Genomic DNA, 21,104 nt, shown 5'->3' on the forward strand with positions numbered 1-21,104 from the left:
AGAATTCTCATCTTTGCTTGGTGGATACACTAAGACAGGGGAGCGTCCGTTCTTCAAAACCAATGCCCTGCTTAAGCTTTATGTGGACTCGCAGTTTGAGGAGCTGGCTTTCCAGAACACTTTGATTCGAGCCACTTTATGGTTCCCATGTCCATAAAGAATCCGTTGCTGTAACTGTCAGGGCGCCAGTGTCTCCGGGAGAAGTATACTCCCGTCCTTTTTCTTTGCTCAGTGAGCAGAAATAAAAGCCCCAGCGGGAGTGCGGGGTGGCCCATGGGAACCAGCGAGTCACAGTTCCAAGCAGGTCAAGGGTCGCGCCAGCCGCGTTGAATGCGCCAGTGTGTGTGCGTGCCCTCGTGAAGGGGTCTTCCTCTGGGGCCGCAGAGGGTGAGATCAGCCGCCCGAGGGGGTGTATTACAAGGGCTGTGAATACAAAGTAACTTGTTTCAAGCCCCCACCCTGCCCAATTCTGTGCTCGATCGCCGCTCGCGGAGGCTGCTCCGCTGTGAGGCCCGCCATGGCACCAAGACAGGCCGCCACCCGCTGCGCTGAGCGCACTTGGGTCGGGGCACCCTCTAGCCCGCGGTTACACAACCGCCCCAGAAGCTAAGCGCCACGCTCTCTTCGTCTCATTGAAATTCGGGAAGCAGTGCTCCTCGCCCTGGCTCCAGGGCGGCCTTGCCGGGCTTTTGTTCCTCTGTGAATAGCCGTGGCTGGAAGCCCAAAGCCAGCAGACTGGGTAGCAGGAGCCCCTTGCCCAGCGACCCGCGTTCCCGGGCCCGAAGCCGCTGGAGACCGGAGGTAAGCGAGCGGGTCCACGGCTCCGCGTGTGTGCCGTCTGCTCTCGTGCTCGGATCCCACCGTGGGCGGCTTAGTGTGCTTTGATCCGAGCACCGTGTGTGACTGGTAATGAGGCGGCTGTCGGGGGTACAGGTGCGGGTGTGGGTGCTGGGGGGTCCCGCGTCACCAAGGCACTGTTGTGCTGGGAGTGGAATTACGTGCTTCTTGTTTTCTTCAGATTCACAGCATTTTGGTATGGATGATATTTCTTTTGCTGAAAACAACTTCCTTTAACTAGACTCGTTTCAGAGTGGTCCCAAAGACAGTTTTGTTGCCGGTGCGTACGTGGCAGCCGAGGGGACCCCAGAGCCACAAGTGCCGCTGTCCTGTGGCCTCTGATGCCAGTGTGTGCGGCCCAAGTACCATGACGCGGGATGAGCAGTGCAGGGAGGAGCTCGGCTACGACCGGATGCCTGCCCTGGAGCGGGGACGGCCGGACACCGGGAGCTACACCCCCGACACCAAGCCCAATGACCTCCAGCTGGCCACGAGGCTGCCCCCGTGCTTCAGTCACAAGACGTGGGTCCTCTCCGTGTTGATGGGGGTGAGTAGCTCCTTGCCAGGACCAGGGAGGCATCATCCACCGCGAGCGTCCCCTGGGAGTGCATGCGGCCCTGGGAGAGTGAGGCCCTGGGGCCGCTTCTGCTTCTGGGGAGCCTCGTGGGCGCTCTGGATTCAGTTCATGAACATCTACCACGGAAGCGCTGCTGGCCTCGGGGCTGTGGCTTCTCCGTGTTCCACCAGGCTTGGGACAGCCCAGGACCCCTGCTGCCCCTCTGCAGGCTCGTGCGTTGTGCCCTGGGGGATCAGGGGTTGCCCTGCACAGATGGGAGGAGGGGCTGTGCTCTGAGTGCAGGCCTCTGGCAGACTGGGGAGTGGGTCAGGGTTTCCGAGGCAGGAAGCCAGGGGCTGGAGCAAAAGGAAACCCCGGGGGCTGGAGGGACAGGGCCAGCAGAATTCAGGTCTGCGGTCGGGGACGTTTCCCTTCAGACATGCTTGGGTGGGCCCCTGACCACTGAAGGAGTCATTTCAGCCGACAGCAGCTTTGCCTGGGGCTGGGCCACGGGACACACCTCTCTTCGGGCCGGACCCCAGGACTCGGTGTGGCCTGGGCTGAGAGTTAGGGTCCAGGCAGGGACCTCCCCCTACATTGGGCTTCCCCAGGCCACCCTTCCCCTGAGACTGGACGCCCCCATCCGCTGGGGTGCAGAGGAAGCCCCTCCTCCCCGCTCCCGGGGCCCTGGATTCTGCGCACTGCCCACTGCCACCTGTGGCCAAGGCGCGTAACCTTGCTCATCCCCACCTCACGTAGGTGCGTATCATGGTCTCCCTTGTTCCCCAGGCCCCTGGACCCCCGTGCTCCCATCACAGTGGGGCAGGCACGACCCCTGGCCCAGAACCAGAGCCTCACCCTTGGCAGTGTTTCCATCTCTCAGGCCTGACGTGAGGCCTGGGTGCCCCTCACAGCTGGGAAGCCCTTGGCCCTGCAGCCCCTGACCGAGCGGTCATTTCCTGGCCGTCCACTTGGATTAGCTTTGCAGAGAACACGGGACAGAGTTGTTTCCCAGCCTCTGAGACTGGCCCTGAGGGTGGGGATGCTAAGGTCCTGAAATTGTACAGGTTGGGGTGAGGATGTGTTCTGGGGAGAAGTGCCAGACCCTCAGTCCCACCCTGTGGGGGAGAGTGGGCTGTGGCCGTTCTTCAGGGGGGAGTCAGGTATGGCGGGATCTAGGCGTCCACGTTGGCATCATGCAGACGGTTGTAGTCAGAGAACTCGTCGTTGAGCTGCGTGATGTTCCAGCATGCCCGTGTTGTCACCTGAACTGTGCTGCTGTTTTGCAGAGCTGTCTGCTTGTGACTTCGGGGTTTTCGCTCTATCTGGGAAACGTGTTTCCCTCTGAAATGGATTACTTACGATGTGCTGCAGGGTCGGTAAGCATCGCTCCTCGGTCGCACCTTTCAATACCGAGATTTGAGGTAGTGTGTTCGAGTTCTTTGCTCTGAGACTTGCCCATTGCTGTCACTTGCTCCCCTTCTGACCTTAGTTTCGAGGAGGATGTGATGCATGTCCGAGTGTCACACTGCAGATTCCCAGGTGGGAAATGGCATTTGGGTTTCTAGCAGCCGCGTGCCGCTTCAGGCTGGCCTGTGAGCTGGAAGGGTGCCTGGTCTCTGCTCTCTTAGGACAAAACTCCTTCAAAGAATTTGACCCATCCCCTGCCGTTCTCTCTGGAGCCTTCTAGGTGGCCCTTTGTCACCACTGGAGTGACCTTTCTTGGGGGTCGCAGTGACGTCTGGCCCAGACGCTCCCAGGCAGCACTGACCTAGGCTGGACATTTCAGCAAAATCCTTGGTGGTGCCCTTCACCCTCAGAAGTGACAGGCCGGGGAGACAAGCCACGTGCTCCCACCAGTCCCCCTCCACCCTTGTAGGCTCTGTCCCCGTGGCTCGTGGGGTCTGTGAGGGACCTGGTGCCCTGAGGGGCGACACGTGGCATGGACCACGACACCCAGGCTGGTGCCCTTGCCTCCACCTCCCCACTGCCCTGACACCGCACACTTGCCCTCTTCCTCGGCCCCCACTTCTGTGGGGATCAACTGCGGGGTCTCTGACAAGAACCTCCTCGGGGCTCTGGGACTCCTGAACATTTCCACTTCTCCACACAGGGATGCGCTTCCCTTTTGAGGTAATTCTGAAGCTAAGACTAACTCTCGTGCAGTCGGTAGAGGTGACAGTCCGGCTTCTGAGTGCATTCAGCGAGAACAGCTTTCATTATCTGTCCCTTTCATCTCTTCACAAAAATTAAACTTTTTCCAGAACAAATCATTCTGAAAGGCGTGAGACCTTCCACCGCTGGCAGCACCCCGTGCCTGCAGACGGGCGGCCTTCGTGTGGCCGACAGGTGGTGGGTCCTTCCGGGAGCGTAGGCACTGCAGGCAGGGACGCCAGGCGACTTGCCGCTGGCTCACGGAGCTCTGGTTTCTTTTCAGTGCCTTCCCTCAGCAATCGTGAGCTTCGCGGTTTCACGGAGAAACATCAGTGCGGTGAGTCTCCATGCGGCCTCTGCAGGTGTCGCTGCCGCAGTGCGGCTCCCGGCTCTGGGGGAGCCTCCGAGGGCGGGATGCGCCGGCCCGTGGGCTGGGGAAGCGGGCGCTGTCCACCTGCGGGGCTGACGGGCACCCACCCGTGTGTGCCCGTGCACGCGTGTGTGTTTGTGCGCACATGTGTGTTTGTGCATGTGTGTGTGCGTGTTTCTGCCTCCACTGCTGGCAGCCCCTCTGCCCCCCACAAGGGCTTCCTGTGCCCTCCCCCCACCCCGAGGGGCTGCAGGCCATCCTCCCTGGCTAGTTGGGTTTTTTTTGAAGATTGATTTATTTTAGGGGAAAGAGAGCGTGAGCATGGGGTGGGAGGGGCAGAGGATCGGTTCTCAAGCTGAGTCCCACTAAGGGTGGAGCTCATCCCATGACTCTGAGATCCTGACCTGAGCCGAAGTCTGAGAGTCATACACTCTCCTGACTGAGCCACCCAGGTGCCCCCCCCCGCCCCGGCTCATTCTTATGTGTCATATTCTTGGGATTTTTAATTAATGACTTGGAATTTGGATCAACGATACCTTTTTTTAGTTATGCAAAAAACAGTGACCCCCGTCTTGTTTTCCAGATCCCCAACTTTCAGATCCTGTTCGTGTCCACGTTCGCCATCACCACGACGTGCTTAATCTGGTTTGGGTGCAAACTGGTCGTGAACCCCTCAGCAATAGACGTGAGTCCCGGGTGGGGCTGTGGGGCCTCCTGCTGCCGCAGGCGCCGCACGGGGGCTGTGGTCCCGCTGAGTCTGGGCCTGAAAGGGTGCTGCCGCCGGGCTGGGAAAGCGCGGTGGTCACACGGTGCATGCGCATCCTAGCTCTGGAGTCCGGCAAGTTTTGAGCATTTTATTTATGTTTTTGAGAGTGGTCTTTGCTTGATTGTTGCGTTGATTCCACTGGATGGCTTTGTTGATGACATGGCGAGCGTCTCTTTTATAACCTATTTCATCACACCCGTGAGGCTGTTGATGGGAAGGTGCAGTGCTACTTTGTGCACCGCTCAGAACAGTGGAACCTTCCCGTTTAGGCAGTGGTGCCAGAAGAGAAGAGTGTCCTACGGAAGAGGGCTCCTCAGAGACCTCAAAACACAAACGAAAAAGCCTTCTTTTACGGGAAATGTTGAACTCCCTTTCTTCAAGGTCAGGAAGAGGATGGGGTGGCCCCGAGGAAGTGTCGGCCAGGCCCCTGAGGCAAGGGACACTCCTGTCTCTGTATCTGCCAACGAGGGGATTCCTGCTGACCTGACCTACATTCAGCCCGTGTAGCAAGGTTGCTGGGCGTGAAAATCAGTTACAACAATTGCGCCAGCAACAGAACGCTTTGGGAAAGTGATTTACATACAGAAATCATTTTACAGAGATAAATGTGACGTTCCTGGGAATCAATCAGGAGGTTTGTGAGGCTGATTTGTAGAGAATCATAAAGTCTTACTGAGAACTAGGGCGTCTTCATTAGATCAGTCCTGCCAGGTGCATGTGGGGGCGCCTCTCGATGGTGGCAGGACCCAGCACGTATAGTGACCCAGGGCCAGGGATGGCAGCCCCCTCAACAACAGCTGGGGACTCACCCCACAACCAGGAATTCTTTTTTTTTTTTTTTTAAGATTTTATTTATTTATTCGACAGAGATAGAGACAGCCAGCGAGAGAGGGAACACAAGCAGGGGGAGTGGGAGAGGAAGCAGAAGAGCCTGATGTGGGGCTCGATCCCATAACGCCGGGATCACGCCTTGAGCCGAAGGCAGGCGCTTAACCGCTGTGCCACCCAGGTGCCCCACAACCAGGAATTCTTAAACAGCCGTCCCAAGAAGGCAGGGGAGCTCCCGCCGCCTGGTGCAGCTCGGAGCAACCCCACATGTGCAGACCACAGCCCTGGCCTTGGAACATGCTGGTCAGGGCAGACGCAGGAGCTCACACGGTAAGGGGGACCCTCCCAGGGTATGTGGGGAGCTCCCCCGCAGATCCACAGGAGAAGGTTCGGGGCACCAGGAGGCTGCCTCAGCACTCACCGAGGAGGAAAGCACAGTGCCCTGGGCAGCTGGAGGCACTCTCAGGCTCACCGCGGTCAGAGGTCAGTGGAAGCCACAGGGAGATGCCATTTCCAGCATCACGTGGGCAGAAGCCACGGAAGACAGAAGGTGCCCCACTCCCATCCGGGGCGATTCTCACACCCTTTGGAAACAGTCTGGCGTCTGCACACCCCGGGGAGACACGTGTGCGCTGAGCTGGAAACTATGGTTCCGGCAGCCCTGGATACGGTGCCAAAAGCCCCAACCCTACACGGATGCTCAGGGGTCCACTGCCTAGGACAGTGCCCCCAAACACACAGAACGGGTGAGTGAAGGCGGAGAGCCCCACTCCACCCAGCCTTCTCCTTGAGCGTGGCCCGTGGCTGCAGCGCCACCTCTCCTGGACCTGGAACTCCAGTCTCCACCCCACTCAGGCCATGGCACAGGAATCCATGGGTAACCAGGCCCTCGGGGGTTCCCGGCGCGTGAAGGTTGAGCCACAGCATGTTGAAAGTGCTGTTCGTGGCACCAAGGACACGAAGCTCTAACGCCTGAGCCACCATGTCTGGGGATGTTCGTGCGTGCGCACACACACGCACACACGGGTGCACACACGCGGGAATAGAAAGCCACGTTGCGACATGACTCCAGGGCTCCCACACGCCTCCTCCCTGGGGCAAGCCCATCTTGACATCCCCACGTGGTGTATGCGGGAGAGCTCGTCCGTTCCCCGTCCCGTCAGCTCCCTGTGAGTGCGCGTGTCCACAGTGGGGGCCTTGGTCTCCCCAGCATTCTTCAGGGGCGGATCCAGGTGGCTCAGTCCGGCGCCCGCTGCCGTGAGCGGGCCCACGTGGACGCATTTCCGCAGGGTCTCCTACACCAGGGACTGCACTCTGCCTGCACCCGGTTCTCGCCCTCCCGGCCTGCTCAGGCTTCTCCGACCCCACAGGCTTCCCTGCGTTTGGTATCTCCAATGTTCTGCTGTGTCCCAGGGGGACCCCGGGGGCAGCTGCTTGTTACTTCCCTTCCCCTTGTCTCATCCCTGACGCCCCTGAGCACCTGCTTCTCTGCTGCTCCCTCCTGAGCTGAGCTCCCTGCCCCCACAGCTGCCTGGTTGCGCCCTCGGCCCCTCTGTAAATCGTTGTGTCCACGACTTGCGGCCTGTCCTGTCTGTTCCTGGGCCACACCACGTGCGTGGCCTAAGAGCCTATGTGGTCTCTCCACGTATTCAGATCATCTTCTGTGTCCTCTCTTAGGGCCCCAACGTGCTGTGTATTCTTGGTCAAGTAATCCCTACATCATTAACAGATTTTGTTGCTAGTAGGGTGTCTTATTTTTTAAAAGATGTTTTCAAATGGATTATTGGAGTACAGAAACGGGGATTGATTAGATTTTTTTTTTTTTTGAAATATTTTAAGACTTAAAATAATTTGGACAAATAGTAGGAGAGTCCGGGGTGCCTTCCCCAGCTTCCCTGAGCAACAGTGTCCCATGTAATCAACCAGGAGATTGCCCCTCGCTGCTGAATATTCACTTAGGTGAATGTTCAAACTGTACCAGTGTTTAAATAAAAAGGGTATTTTGTCAGTTGACTTCGTGTCTGGAAACTTTCCTGAGCTCTCATTCTTCACGGTTTTTGTGGGCTGTGCACATGAGCACGTCATCCGCAAACATCCCCTCCAGTCCTCCCGCCCACTGGCTCTTTCTTTCCGTGTAGCTGTGGTGGGTCTCCAGCACGGCGGGAAACAGTGGGGCATCTCTGTCTTCTTCCTGACCCCACATGAGTTGCAGCCAAAGAGTCTCTGTTGTATTTTTGATGCGTAACTTTCGCCAAGTTAGTAATGTTCTCTTCATGTGCTGATTTACCATGAGAATTTCATTTTGAAAGTACAAATAGGTGTTGAAGTTGAACAGTGTTTCTGCATGTGTAAGATGATCTTTCCTCGCTTAGTTTATTGGGTGGGTAGATTTTTCTGGTGTTGAGCCTGTCTTTCCTGGAATACACCTGCCCAGATGACAGTGGTGTCATTGTAGATACCGTGACGGGGTGACTAGCTGGTACCATGTTTAGGATTTCTGCGTCACCTGTGAGAAGGGCCTACGCGTCCCTCTTATGCTGGCCCAGAAAGTAAACCAGGCAGCACTGATCTCTTCCGAGTTTAGGAACGACGGGATAGAGCGAACTTCCTGAAGGTGGGGTGGAATGTGGCTGTAAGGTTGTCTCCACCCAGACCTGTTGCCGAGGGAGGACGTCGTTATTAGTATCCAAGTTCTGTTTCCTCTTGCCAAAGTTTGTTTTTTTCCTTTCTATCAAAAATTTCTCCATATCATGCAGTTTTTCAAAATTATTAGCATGCAGTAGCTTGTAATATTGCTTACTATTTTATGTGTGCTCTCTGTAATTTCTCCTTTTCCTTCCAGAATTTCATTCGCGTCTTCACTGTATCTACCTTATCGATCTTGTCAACCTTATCAACCAGCTCTTGCCTTGGTCGGTTGGTGGTTGCTGTTCTCTCTTTCCCGGTGGCGGTCATTCCCCTGCTTCCCGTGTCTCCAGGCTGCTTCTGGGTCGGCTGGCGGGGGGCGGGGGGGGGGGGGTCGGTGCGCTGTATCCGTGGGGAGCTGGCAGCCCCGCTCATCCAGGTGTGTCCGCGCCGGCTCTGAGCTCCGGCTTAGCTGCGCCCCGGATTCGACACGTAGTGTTTCATCCTTGTTTGTCTCTAGGTGTTTGCACATCTCCCTTCCTGCCCCTCCAGACCCACTTCCCGCGCACGGTCTCCCTGTCTGTGCTGGGAAGGCAGCACGTGTGCCTGCGCGAGATGGAGATGGGACGTTAGAGAGTGCTTAGTGTGTCCATTCTCCGGCTCTGAGCCCTCCGGGCTGTGGTGGGTTGGGGGCTGGGTCCTGTCTCACGGCCCCTCCCTCCCTCCCCGGGGCCTCGGGTCGCTGCCAGCCTGGTAGGGCTCCCGAGGTCCCGGCTCCTCTGGTTAACCTTCCTCCACTGCCTGCTCGTGGCTGCCCCTGCGTTTCTTGCCAGGACCCTGATGAAACAAACCTATGAGATTATTTTTTAAAGTCTTTCATTTGCTGCTGTCTTCTGTGTTATTGTTAGGGTCGGAACGCGCAGTCTGTAGTGCACACTCCTGGGATTTACCAAGGCTTATTTTGTGGCCCAACAGATGGTCAGTTTTTGTTAGCATTCCACCAAACACTGTAAAAGAACAAACGTTCTCTGTTTTAGTTTCCGTGTAGGGTTCTGTAGATCAAACATATTAATTTCATTTGATTTTAAATGTAGGTTTTATTACCACTCAGGTCTGGTGAGGCCCGCGACCGGGAGACGGCCGCCAGATAGCTTATCGCTGACAGCCCACCAAGAGGAGGGAGCACACCGTCGTGCCCAGGCTGGGGGCCACTGGGGGAAGCACCAGGAGGTGGGGCTGGGGAGGGGGACGAGGGCAGGCGCCCTTCCTGTGGTTTCCGCGGAAAGGAACGGACAGGGCAGGTGAACGGGCTTAGGACTGGCCTGCGTGAACACTGTCCATGGGCTCTGGGGCTCCCCTGGTTGTCGGGCACCTGCCCTGGGTGGTGGGAGCAAGTGAGGGAGGCCCCGAGGGTGGGAGCCCCACAGAGGGGGTGGTGGGGCAGTGGGTCGGGGTCTGGGTGAGCTGGTTTGCATATCCTACAGTTAAATTAACTTTTTTTTTTTTTAACATTTTATGCTGTGATTATTAACAGAGGGATAGGTTCCTGTAATTGCCAACACAGTCAAGATATGGAACAGTTCTGTCACTCCCCAAGGCCCTGGTCTCTTCAGTTTTTGGCAATTAAGCATAGAGCTATGTAAAGGCTCGCAGGTTTTGATATGAACCTAAGTTTTCATATCTTTAAACACCCAGGAGGGGCAAACTACTAAGGAAGCGTTGGATCAGGGGTTGGCAGACTAGAGCTCAATGGCCAAATCCAGCGTTTGAGCTAAGAATGGTTTGAAGAGAGAGAGAGTCAGAGTGAGAGGTGGCCTGTGGCCCGGTGCCTAGCATCTGGCCCTGGACCCGAAAGGCGGCTCGGAGCTTTGAACAGACTTCCAAACCTGTCCGTGGGATCGTCTACGTTTACAGAATGAAAGTGAAGAGATCCAGTTTTATGGACATATGTGTTCTCTTTTGCAGATAAATTTTAATCTGATTCTGCTCCTTCTGTTGGAGCTTTTCATGGCGGCCACGGTGATCATCTCAGCACGGTCGAGCGAGGCTTATTGTAAGCAGAAGGTGGGTCCAGGCCTGGGCTGCGCGGGGCACACAGCAGGCAGCCCAGAGCGGGGGTCCGCGGGAGGGTAGGCTGCCCCAGGGTGCCCCATGCAGCCCCACGTCTCCAGGGAGTCACGAGGCTCATGGCCTCAGGGAGGCAAAGTGGAAGAGGCCACATGACCTCCCCATTATGTGACTCTGGTCCAGTACCAGTGCCCCAGCGTTTGCATGGAGAGACCGAGTCTGCTGCAAGTGTCACCTTGAAAACCAGGATTGCAGGAATTAATCCCATTTCCACAGGCAGGGAGAACATCTGAGCTCAGAGCACGGCCAGCCGGTGCCGAGAGTGGGGGGTGGCTCCCCTGGGGTGCACCCCCGAAGCACCTGCGAAGTCACCAGGCCAGACGTGTTGTTACCTTCCAGGGTCCCGTGTCGGAAAGCACCAGCATCCTGTATGAAGTGGCGTTTCCTGCCCGGGTCCTGAAATCCTATTCAGTAAGATCGACTTTCCTTTCTGCCTGATATTTTACTTTGCGTGGGGTAGGTCTGCGGTGACACAGAGTCCTGAATGACCCCTGCTGTTCCGGGGAGTCCTTAAATTCACCACTCTTCCTCTCAGAAGGGTCCCTGTTGGAAGGGTAGGTGACGGGGCCGCCCTCAGGTTACTTGTGTTTCCAGACTTGTGTGCTTTCCGCCTGTTCTGATAACCCTTCTGCTCTGAGCACGGTGTTTATCGTTTCTGTTCATGGCTCTGCAGCTTTTTGCTGGGGCTTTTGGTGTTTGTGTCGCTAGACACGGGCAAGTTTCCTTCTCTCATCACTTAGCGACTCTGCCTTTGCTGCCGGCTTTGGCCATCAAGTCTGTGTGGACGGGTTCAGCTGCACGGCGCTCTCTCGGTTGGCCCCGCGGGCTCTGTCTTTCCGCCCCGACGCTCAGCTCCGCTTGTGTTTGGGGGTGCTTCTGTCAGCAGCCTGGGACTGCAGTCCTCTCCGTGGCCTCGTGGACGTAGTCCCTCACGCGTGGCCCACGTCACTGCACTGCCACGTTTATACTGAGTTTTGCCACCTCTCTGTTTCCTAGCTGCTTTGCCTTCTGCCTTTGAATTGGTGGGAGCGTCGTCGTCCCTTGTGCTTTTTTCCTTTGCCCACTAATTTTGAGCTGGAAACCATGCATTTCTCCCTGTGCTCTTAGAGGTTGTGCTCAGCATTTCAACATGCAGGCTCCTTTGCCCTGAGCTCTTAGAACAGTCTCTTCACGCCCCTGCCTGCCGGCCGCACGTGAGACGCTTTCCCTGGGTGACCCGCCTGCGTGCTCTGCCCCCAGGTCATCGAGGTGATTGCCGGCGTCTCTGCTGTCCTGGGCGGGGTCATCGCTCTGAATGTGGACGGCGCTGTCTCGGGGCCACACCTCTCAGTGACGTTCTTTTGGATCTTAGTGGCCGTGAGTACACCCTGGTGGCCTCGTGGTCTCGTGACCAAGTCTGATGTTGCTCGCAGAAGTGGACGTTGCTCAGGGTTGAAGTGAAATGCCCAGCGTCTCCCATTCGCGGCCACAGGCAGCCTTGGCCGGTGTGGGCTCCTCGCCGCTGTGGGGAGCAGTGAAGATCGACCCCGCACACCCAAAGTCCCACAGTCATGGGACAGGCCCTGCGATCCCGGGCGTGGTCACCCCAGGGCTGCTCTGCAGCGTCCCTGGGACGCCTGCGGGAGGGGCTGGTTTGTCCCACCTTGCTGTCTAGAGCCACCCTGTGTGAGTGGACAGGATACAGTGAGCACCCCTGGCCTTGTCCGCGTGCTCTGCTTCCTGATGCTGCCCCGACAGCTTGCACGTTCAGCTGCAGGAAGGCGGGGACTGGCTCTCCTCTGGATGCCGGGGCTGGACTCTGGCTGCGTCCCAGGGCTCAGAGTGACACCGCGGGCACTCGTGCCCAACCTCACCGAGCCCTGGGAGCGACGGCCAAGGTGGTCCCCAAGGACTGGAGCCTGGGGAGAGAGAGCAGGCGGGGAGGACGTGGACGGAGCCAGGCCGCTGGCTGCCGGTGCACAGGTGGGGCTTGCATAGAAGAGAACGTGCCTCGGTGGGTGCCCCGGGCCGCGAGCGCGGCTGCGTGAGTAACCTCGGAGGTGACGAAGCACATCCTCGAGTCACTGAGCACAGAGACCTAACACTCCCCTCACGCTGGTGGTGAGAAGAGACTCTCCTGAGCAGCCCCATTGACCTGCTCGGTGACCACGCGCTCAGAGGATGTGGCTGTTGCCCCCAGACCAGCCTCCCTGGGCCGTCTCTCTGCAGTTGCCCCCCCTTCACTCCCCAGTGGTGGAAGAACTGGTGGGTGGCCGGGGGGGACAGGAGGGCGTGGAGAGGAAGGGATACAGGGGTGGGGTTTTTCCTGGTGGGGAGGAGTGGTCTGGGGACAGTGGGAGAGGCCAAGGTCATAGACCAGGCAGGGTTCCAGGGCTCAGGGCCTGGCTGAGAGCCTGTCCCTGCAGTGTCCCTGGGCCGGCTGTGTGTGTGTGTGTGTGTGTGTGTGTGAACAGCCCACCGCCACGGGCCACTTCCCTGCCCGTCCAGGGCCTGGGGCTGGAGGAACCACCCAGCAAACCTGATCCCTGCTGTTGGCTTGTTGGGGCCACAGAGTCTCTTCCTAACTGGCTGCTCCACACCACAGTCCCCCCTCTGCCTCCAGCCAGAGAGCCTTGTCAGAATACCTTCGCCCCCACGCTCCTTAGAGGAAGCCGACCCGCTGGCCCGGCCCTCCCACCTCTGCAGCCAAGCCCACACCCTGTGGATCCCCTTTCGTGGCCACAGCAGCGCCTTCAGAGAGCTGCTCTGCTTTCAGTCCTCCCGCTGCAGAGCCTGCCTGTGTCCCGCTCACCCTCAAACCGGAGCCCTACACCAGTGCAGACACTGTCCCAGGGTCCAGGGGTCCGAGCCATTCCCACCCAGGCCATGGTCGCTTCCTTTCCTGTGTGGGCGTGTGGCTGGGTAACTGGAGCTTGGACACATTTGGGGCCGCGGGCTCAGCGGACTCAGCGGGCTCAGCGGGCCCGGTACTGGGCCCCTCGGGGAGGATTTGTCCTCCTGCCGTGCTTCCCTCTGCCGGGATTGCGTGACCGGCACAGCGTGAGAGTAAATCAGTCCCTTCGAGCAAGACGAAGCAGATGTGTGTCAATTACAAGGGGCAGGGGTGCCTGTGCAGTGGGGGAGAGTCAGCGTGGTGGGGGTCCTGGGGCTCCCCGAGTCGACCCAGCCGAGGCCAGCTGCTGCGCTCTTCAGAGATGCCTGCGTCTGTCGACGGAGGACGAGGGTCTCTGGTCAAGGAGGCTCATAAATGCAAAGCAGGGTCCTGTCTGTGTCCCGAGCCGGGAACAGAGAACACCTGGGACGGGACGTGACTGGGCGTCGGGAGCATCTGGACACAGGCAGCGCCGTGCACCTGCGTGGAATTCCCGCTGGGGAGCTGGTTGAGGGTGGTCCCCGAGAACGCCTCCCTCTCACCCACGGAGCGATTCTGGGGCATGCGGGCTCTCCTGGGGCGGCTTCAGCTTCTCCACAGCTTCGGAGAAGCCACCCTGACCCGTCCCGCTCCCCCTGACCCGTCCCGCTCCCCCTGACCCGTCCCGGCCCCACCCTACCCAGGGATGCGCCCCTGGAAACAGGAGAGCACATCAGGAGCTGACCTCAGCCACCCCCTCTGAAGCCGTGTTTCTTTCCTCCTAGTGCTTTCCGAGCGCCATTGCCAGTCACGTCACAGCCGAGTGTCCCAGCAAGTGTCTGGTAAGCGTGGCCCTGTCCCCAGGTGCCCCGCCCCCTTCTTGGGCCGCCACATGACGGGCTCTCAGAACCGGGCTGTGGGGCTGAGCAGGGCAGGCCTGGTGAGCGCCGTGCGGCTCCGAGGGCAGACTGTCTGTGGAAACAGGTGGTCAGGAGAGAGGGCTGGGTCTCTGCAAAGGCAGGAGGACGCCGGCCCGCCAGCCTCAGCCCGCCTCCTGGCGTCCTGTCAGGTGGTCCACTGTCTCACAGGGACAGCTGCTAAATTCGGGCCCCAACACCCCGCGCTCGTCCTTTGCAGCACCCGCGTGAGGCCCAGACCTCCCGGGCATCGTTGTCCGACGGGCGCGGGGCGAGGGCAGCCGGGAGAGGCCATCTGCATGCGCGTCACTCTCCCAACAACGTGGGTAGTTGTACAGAGGTTGGGGGACTCGCGTGACACAAGCCGCGCTTGGAGTTCACTGGAGACTCAGTGCAGGGCCTCGCGGGAGCTTCCGGCAGAGCCCAGAGGCAGATGCCGACCCGCTCCGTGCAGGCCGCGGCTCCCCGGCCCCGGTGCGCTGGCTGAGCCGTGCTCGCACCTGCTTCCCGTCAGGTGGAGGTGCTGATTGCCATCTGCAGCCTCGCGTCCCCGCTGCTGTTCACCGCCTCTGGGTACCTGTCGTTCAGCATCATGAGGGTCCTGGAGATCTTCAGAGATTACCCACCCGCCATCAAGGTAGGAGTTCTGGGCAGACGTGGCGTTGCGGCCCCTGGGGCTGCGTGCGAGGCGTCTCCCGGGACGGGGACCGGAGCTGCTCCCTCGTGTGACGGCCAGGTGTCTGTGCGCCGGCTCTGATGCCCGGGCCGCCCCAGCCCTGCTCCGCACAGGCTGCCTCTTTTTCTAAGTTTGGGCCATTCTGCCTGGTCTCGGTGGCCCCACAGCCGGCCTGGACACCCCTTCTTCATGGCGCTCTTGGGGCTTCCTAGCCCTTCTTGCTTCCAGCCTCTCTGTAGAATCCGCTACTGCTCTAGGCGTGTGACGACCTTGTTGGAATCGCGTTGGGTTATAGGTGAGTTGGAGAAGAACTGAGGGCCTTTGCGCACATGGACATGCCTGTACTAGGACTTCTCCAGAGTCTGTGCGCGGGCACAGACACACGCACTAGGCTTACTGCTTAGATGCCTTGCTTCCAGATGTTTATGATGGGAAATTTCAAATATACAGAAAAACGGGAAGAATCCTGCAGTAAACACCAAGATTCCCCAGCAGTTTACATGTTGTGTATACACGTGTGTTTACACCGACGGTTGGGAGCACCCACGCACGCGTGTCATTTCTCGGGAGCATCTGAAAGGGAGTGTCGGCTGTCAGACAACGGGAGCCTTCACCATAAATACTTTGGCATTTCCAAGGGGGCTGCTCCCGACACACAGCCCCACGCCGTGTCGCCTTCAGGCAGTGTGCGTGGGCCGTGCCAAGAGTGTGCCTCGCAGCTGAAGCTTTCTGAACAGGGCCGGGCCGAGGGCCACAACTTGCCCTCGAGTCTCAATTCAGCACAGTCCCCGCCTCTTCCCCCGTGACACTGACGTTCTGGAGTCCAGGCCAAGTGTCTGGGAGAGGGTCCCACCTGTGGATCTGCTTCCTGTGATGCGGTGGGAGTGCGGTCAGGAGCATGTGCTGTCACCTCCCACCTGGTTTGGCAGCGGCTGCCGGAGTGCTCGGGCCGGGGGTGGGGTGGGGTTCTTGCAGGAAAGAACTAACCATGACCGCGGTGTGAGCTGGGCACCTGCAGATGCCCCGTCCGGCATCTTGCGTGGGCGTGGCCCTGGCTGCTGGCCTTGCCTGAGCTGTTGTTTTACACTGAGGAGGGAGGAAAGTGGCGGATGCCCGGCTCTCGTGCCCCCGTCCCCAGTGAGCTGGCATGCGGTGTGACGGGTGGTGCCCTTTCCTCCTGAGCACCACCGAGGACTCAGGGATTTCATTATTTTACGGTGCTGCAGCCATTTTTCTCCGGTGCCCGAGCTGGCCCAGCCATGGCCGGAGGGAGCAGCTGCCGGCCCCCGGCTTGCAAGCACCTCGTCCTGCCGCCACCTGGACGTGCCCAGGCCTCTTCAAAGGGGACCGTGCACAGAAGTCAGGATCTGGGGGCTGTGTGCCCTCATTCACGCGGGGGTTGTCATAGCTTCTAAGCCTCTTCCTTGGACAGAGCTGAGGAACGTAGATTTTAAAGATCCTGAGTTTGTATTTCCAATTCAAAATCTATGTACTTGGTTTTTTTTTAACTTGTGTTATTTTATATTCGTATCCCTTTTCTCTTACCCAAAACTCTTGATTCCTGATAACACTGAACATAGTTACTCTTGTATAGCACATGTAAGGTGTTCCCAAGCCCTCCAGTGCGTCCCCCCCGGCAGCACCCCGGCGGGGAAAGTGCACATCCTCCTTGTACCCGCTTAGGAGGTGACAGGTCTGTGACGAAGCAACCCCCTTTCCGGGCATGGTGCTACTGTGGGTCTGATACGTGCTCAGATTTCATCTTCTCTGTCCTGTTCCTCAGTTCCCGGGGGGGAGCTCTCCCATGTCCTTCACACGAGCACACGCTACTGTCACGTAGGCCCCAGCTGGGTCCCGGGGCAGAGACAGGCTGTTCCCAGCTACCTGCTGTCAGGAACAGCTCCTCAGCGCACAGGGGGTTCCGAGTCTGGCCGGTGCGTTGTTAGGACGGTTAGCTCGGGACTGTGGGGTTGGAGGGGGGACACATCTATGGTTTCGTTAGAAGGTGACGAGTCCCCCTCACAGGAGGTCCCTCCCAGCACTGGCCTTCTCCGCAGCCCGGCACGGAGGCCTGTCCACGGGCGAGGCGACAAGCCCGGTGTGCTGCCGTGGGCGTCTCTCTGGACACGAGTGCTGGGGGCCCTTGGACTGTGCCTCATGGTGCTGGCGTGTCCTTCCCGGTGGACTCGGCTTATCGCTTGCCTACTTTCCAGGGGCTTTGAGCTTGGCCAGTATCTGGGAGACCAGTGCCCTGCAGCACAGGGTCCGGATGGGGGTCTCCACGTGGCAGCTATGGTTTTTGTTTGTTTGTTTCATATAGTTAAGTTTATCAGTATCTTCCTTCAGCACTTCTGGATTTTCCATTGCAATGAGAAAGGCTAGTGCTTGTGTCCGGCGGGACTTTACCCTGGACCTTTCCTCTGGACGGCTTCAGACACCATTGGCTAGAACGCCCCCTTTTCCGCCCTGATCACAGCTGAGCTTCTGTCCCTGTCGGGGCCCATTTCTGCGCCTGACGGTCTCACATGTCTGTCTGGTGCCACCCTGTTCCCGTCATGGAAGTTTGGCGACCGGCCTCACCATCTGGCCAGCTACTTGCCTGACTACTGACCACTGCTCCTCAGGGTTACCTCTCTTTTGTTGCGTGTTTGTCTTTCTGTGTGCGTTTTAGAATCAAATTGCCTGGCTCCAGAAAGCACCTTCTTTTTTAAAAACTGGGCTTGTGGTTAAATTTATACATTAGCTTGAGGAGAGGTGTTTCCACAGGGACGCGGTACGGAGCTGGGGTTTGTGCTAACATCTGGTTGCTTTGCGTCTCTGCCAAAGGTCACCTGTGGCTGGGAGGGCTGGGGGCTCCCCGGGACGCTTTGCTTGCCAAGGCTCCCCCCGCCTCCCATCACCGCTGATGGACGGTCCTCAGACCTCTTCCTTCCAGCCACCGCCAGGCTCAACTCCGGGAGAATCCGTTGATGGCGTCTGTGTGCCGCTGCCCAGGGACCCCAGAGCAGACGGCTTCACCCCACGTGGACTCCCTCTGTGTCGCCACACGTGGCTCTGTTGGTGGTTGTTTCGGGGCATGGGAGACTCGGCGCTACTCAAGGGCTTAACTGCCTGTGGGCCGTATTTATGTTATCTGTCAAACCCAGGAGAAGAGAACCTAGGGCAGAATCGACTTCCTCAACTCCCAGTCATGAGACAGAAAGCCTAGCGCAGAAGTGCACGTACCCGGCATCCAGTCACACCAGCTCACCCGAGCACTCCCTCCCGGAGGGCTCCCCGGGCCCAGTGCGGCCCGCAGCGCCTCCCTTGGCTGGAGAGAGCGGCCTTCCCCACGCAGTGGCTGAGAAGCCCGGGCGGGCGCGCCGCTCATCTCCCTGTTTCTCGCCAGCAATCCTACGACGTGCTGCTGCTGCTGCTCATGCTGGAGCTGCTCCTGCAGGCCGGCCTCAACACGGGCACCGTCATCCAGTGCGTGAGCTTCAAGCTGGGCGCGTCCTGGGATGCCGCACCCACCGGCCAGCAGGAGCGCCCCGCAGGGGAGGTGAGTGGCCTTGGGCACGGGGACCACCGGTGCTCGTGGGGTGGCCCTACACACAGATCCATTCCTGGAAAGATACCGTGGCCTGAATGCCTTCAGTTCTACTCATACACACGTGGACAGGAAGTTGCTCAGGGTCCACATAGGTCACAGAAGTTCCTTCCCTGGCCGCCCTTGTGGGTGCCACCCAGCCCCTACGGGTTGGCAGCAGTGACCTCTGGCCGGCAGGCTCCAGAGAGTCATGCCAGCCCCTCTGCCAGGCTCAAGGCCACCTGGACAATACTCTGCCCCCCCCCATAGCTGGAAGGCTGGGGGTCAGTGTGCTGCCCACCAGCTGCCCCCCCAGAGGTGTTTACACTGTGGACTGGGAGGCCCTGGTGCTGCAGGGTCCTCCAGGGCCTTTGTGTGAGCGTGTCTGTGCTCCTGCTGTCCGCCCTGCTCAGCAACCCCGGCCTTCTCCATCCTGTCCTGCACTTCCCTTCACTGACATCTGCGGACGCTGTCGTCTCCTTGTTTTTTCCGGTGAACGGTGGTCTCCCACAGGACGGCGTTGTGAGACCCACTGGTTCTGGGTGGGACACGGATGGGCAGAGTCTGGTGAATGAGAGCTCCCACCAGGTTCCAGAGGCTCAGGGGCCTGGCCGCTGGCCTCCCTGTTCCTGTCTGGTGACTTCGGCCTCAAGCGTTCTCTTTCCCTGGATGTCACGCCCCTTCTCCGTGGGGGTGCCGGTCCCCTGCCCCCAGGAAGAGCTTGGAGGCCCTCACTTGCCCCATTTATTCCTGTACCGTGGTGTCTGTCCTTGCCCCGTCAGGGAGTAGTTATTGAGCACCTACTGTATGCAGATGCTTGTCTCCTCGGCTGTCAGGCAGACGCTCATGGCGGCCTCCCGCCCCAGAGCCCACCCCTGCCCAGGCTGTGTTCCTGCAGGTGACGTGGGACGTGGAGCAGCAGGGGTGTCTGTGTCCCCTCCCAGGTCTGGGGCTGTTTCCCGTGCTGTCTCAGGCTGAGAAAAGCTCTCAAGTTAGCAGCTTTCCCACCTGCCTGGTGCCGCGTGGGGGGCCCAGGAAAAATAACACTCTGCCTGTTTGGCCACAGGTGCCCAGAAGCCCCCTGAAGGAGTTCGACAAGGAGAAAGCGTGGAGGGCTGTCGTGGTGCAGATGGCCCAGTGAGCGCGGGGCAGGGAGGCCGAGGCGGGAGCAGGGCCCCACCTGGCTCGCTGTCCGCTAGCTACCGCTGTCTAACTTGCCTTTCACCTCCGTCCAGGTCAGGCTGCAAGCTGGAGTTTTCATGTCTTAGAGTAGTATAATTCTCAGGTAGGCAGTGTGGACTATTTTGTGCTTATCAGTCTGTCGGGTCCTGGCCCTCGGGGCACCACCTTGTGAGGCCTGCCAGGGCTGATAACGCAGGCTCGGATATGTGGCCAGAGCCCGTGTGCTCCTCCGGCGCCTGGCCGTCTTCCCTGGCCCGTTGTTGTTGAACAGATAAGCGTATGCGCTGTGCACAGCCCCACGTGGGTCTTATGGACTTCAGGGTTTGTCTTCGAGATGTGCCTGGACCAGAGCCCAGCCCGCCAGCACTGTTTCCGACAAGAGAGCAAAGCGGCATGCTCCCCTCATGTCTCACGAGCCGGGGGCCCCTCGTGCCCAGGGCCGTGGGCACAGGGCAGCCCCACACCCACAGCTGTCCCTCTGCGTGACCCGGTCCTTCCAGAAGGACCCTGCCTGCTCCATGGCGCTCGTGCCTATGTCACGCCTGCTGTGCAGAGACCCAAATCGGCAGTGGAGGTCTGCATTTGCGCCAGGTGCTTTCCAGCTCCTGAGCCCTTTGTCAACATCAACACTAAGCGTGACCCTAGCCGCTGCCGCGGCCCAGTATTCTTTGGGGTGGGGCCATGTCCAAGGCTTTGAAAACCTGGGCCCCATTTCCCAGTCTCACTGGCCTTGGTGATGTGGGTGTGGTGGGTCCCCTCCCTCCTGTCACGGGTTCTGGCTCCACTCCCATTACCATGCTCAAAATACCAGACAGATGGCCCTGGAACCCTCACGGGGTCCTCTCCGTGCGGTCTCCTCCAGCCCAGTCCATTTCTTAACCTCACTCACCTGAGGTTGGGCCCAGGCTGGGGGTTTCCTCCATCTGTCACTGCCCCCCTGCCCGACAGCAGAGACAGTGTGGGTGTGAGAACAACATTTGCTTCAGTTAAAATCATGTCCCCACATTAGTTTGTGTGCCTCCTCCTCGTCCCGAGTGTACCTGGAATTTCTGGAAGCACACTTAGCTCTTCCCCGTTGACATGGGTGCTGATAAACCCCCGGGAGCTGGGAGCACCTCCGAAAGTGTTCCGGGAGCTGTCTTGGGGCCCATGCTTTCCCTCACAAGGCTGCCCACGGCTTCTTACCTTCTTACCGTAGAAGGAGCGAGACAGCGCTCTGCTCGGCGGGGGGGGGGGGGGGGGTGTTCGTGTTTGCTGCTCCTCCTGAGCGGAGGTACTTCATGGTAGCTCGTGAGTGAGGACTGTCTGGGGCTGGCTGGGTGTGGACGAGGGCGGTGGAGTCCAGGATCCTCCCTGGTATCTCGTTTGGGAGCACAAGTGACTGGGGGCCGGTGTTCACCAGCATTCACGATGAGCTGGGTCACTTTCAAACAGGAGGAAAGCGGGTGAAACACGGGAGAGTGGACTGTCCTCTGAATGGCAGTGATGGCTGTCCTGCACGCACACATGCACGCAGCCCCCCCACCCCGGCCCGGCCACAGTCCAGGTCCCCTCCCCTTGCTGCGGCCTCCAGGCCAGGAGGCTGGAGGGTCTGCTCAGGAGCCTGGGACGGGAGCCACAGAAGCAGCACAGACCATCCTGACATTG

The 21,104-nt window shown here is 59.2% G+C and overlaps 1 protein-coding gene across 1 annotated transcript; it reads left to right on the forward strand.

Annotated features, from left to right (window-relative positions):
• The first annotated feature begins 726 nt into the window (after nt 1-726).
• Nucleotides 727-20,606, forward strand: MLC1 (modulator of VRAC current 1). Its single transcript, XM_045815499.2, has 12 exons — nt 727-801; nt 1,079-1,384; nt 2,683-2,772; nt 3,831-3,884; nt 4,501-4,602; nt 10,102-10,200; nt 10,603-10,674; nt 11,503-11,619; nt 13,900-13,956; nt 14,546-14,668; nt 18,096-18,248; nt 19,342-20,606. Exons 2-12 carry the CDS (start codon nt 1,205-1,207, stop codon nt 19,414-19,416), a joined length of 1,122 nt encoding a protein of 373 aa, XP_045671455.1. The 5' UTR covers nt 727-801; nt 1,079-1,204; the 3' UTR covers nt 19,417-20,606.
• Nucleotides 20,607-21,104: the final 498 nt, after the last annotated feature.

This window comes from Ursus americanus, chromosome 17, assembly GCF_024610735.1.
Source record: "Ursus americanus isolate L20-20 chromosome 17, mUrsAme1.1.p, whole genome shotgun sequence".
Lineage (NCBI taxonomy): Eukaryota > Metazoa > Chordata > Mammalia > Carnivora > Ursidae > Ursus > Ursus americanus.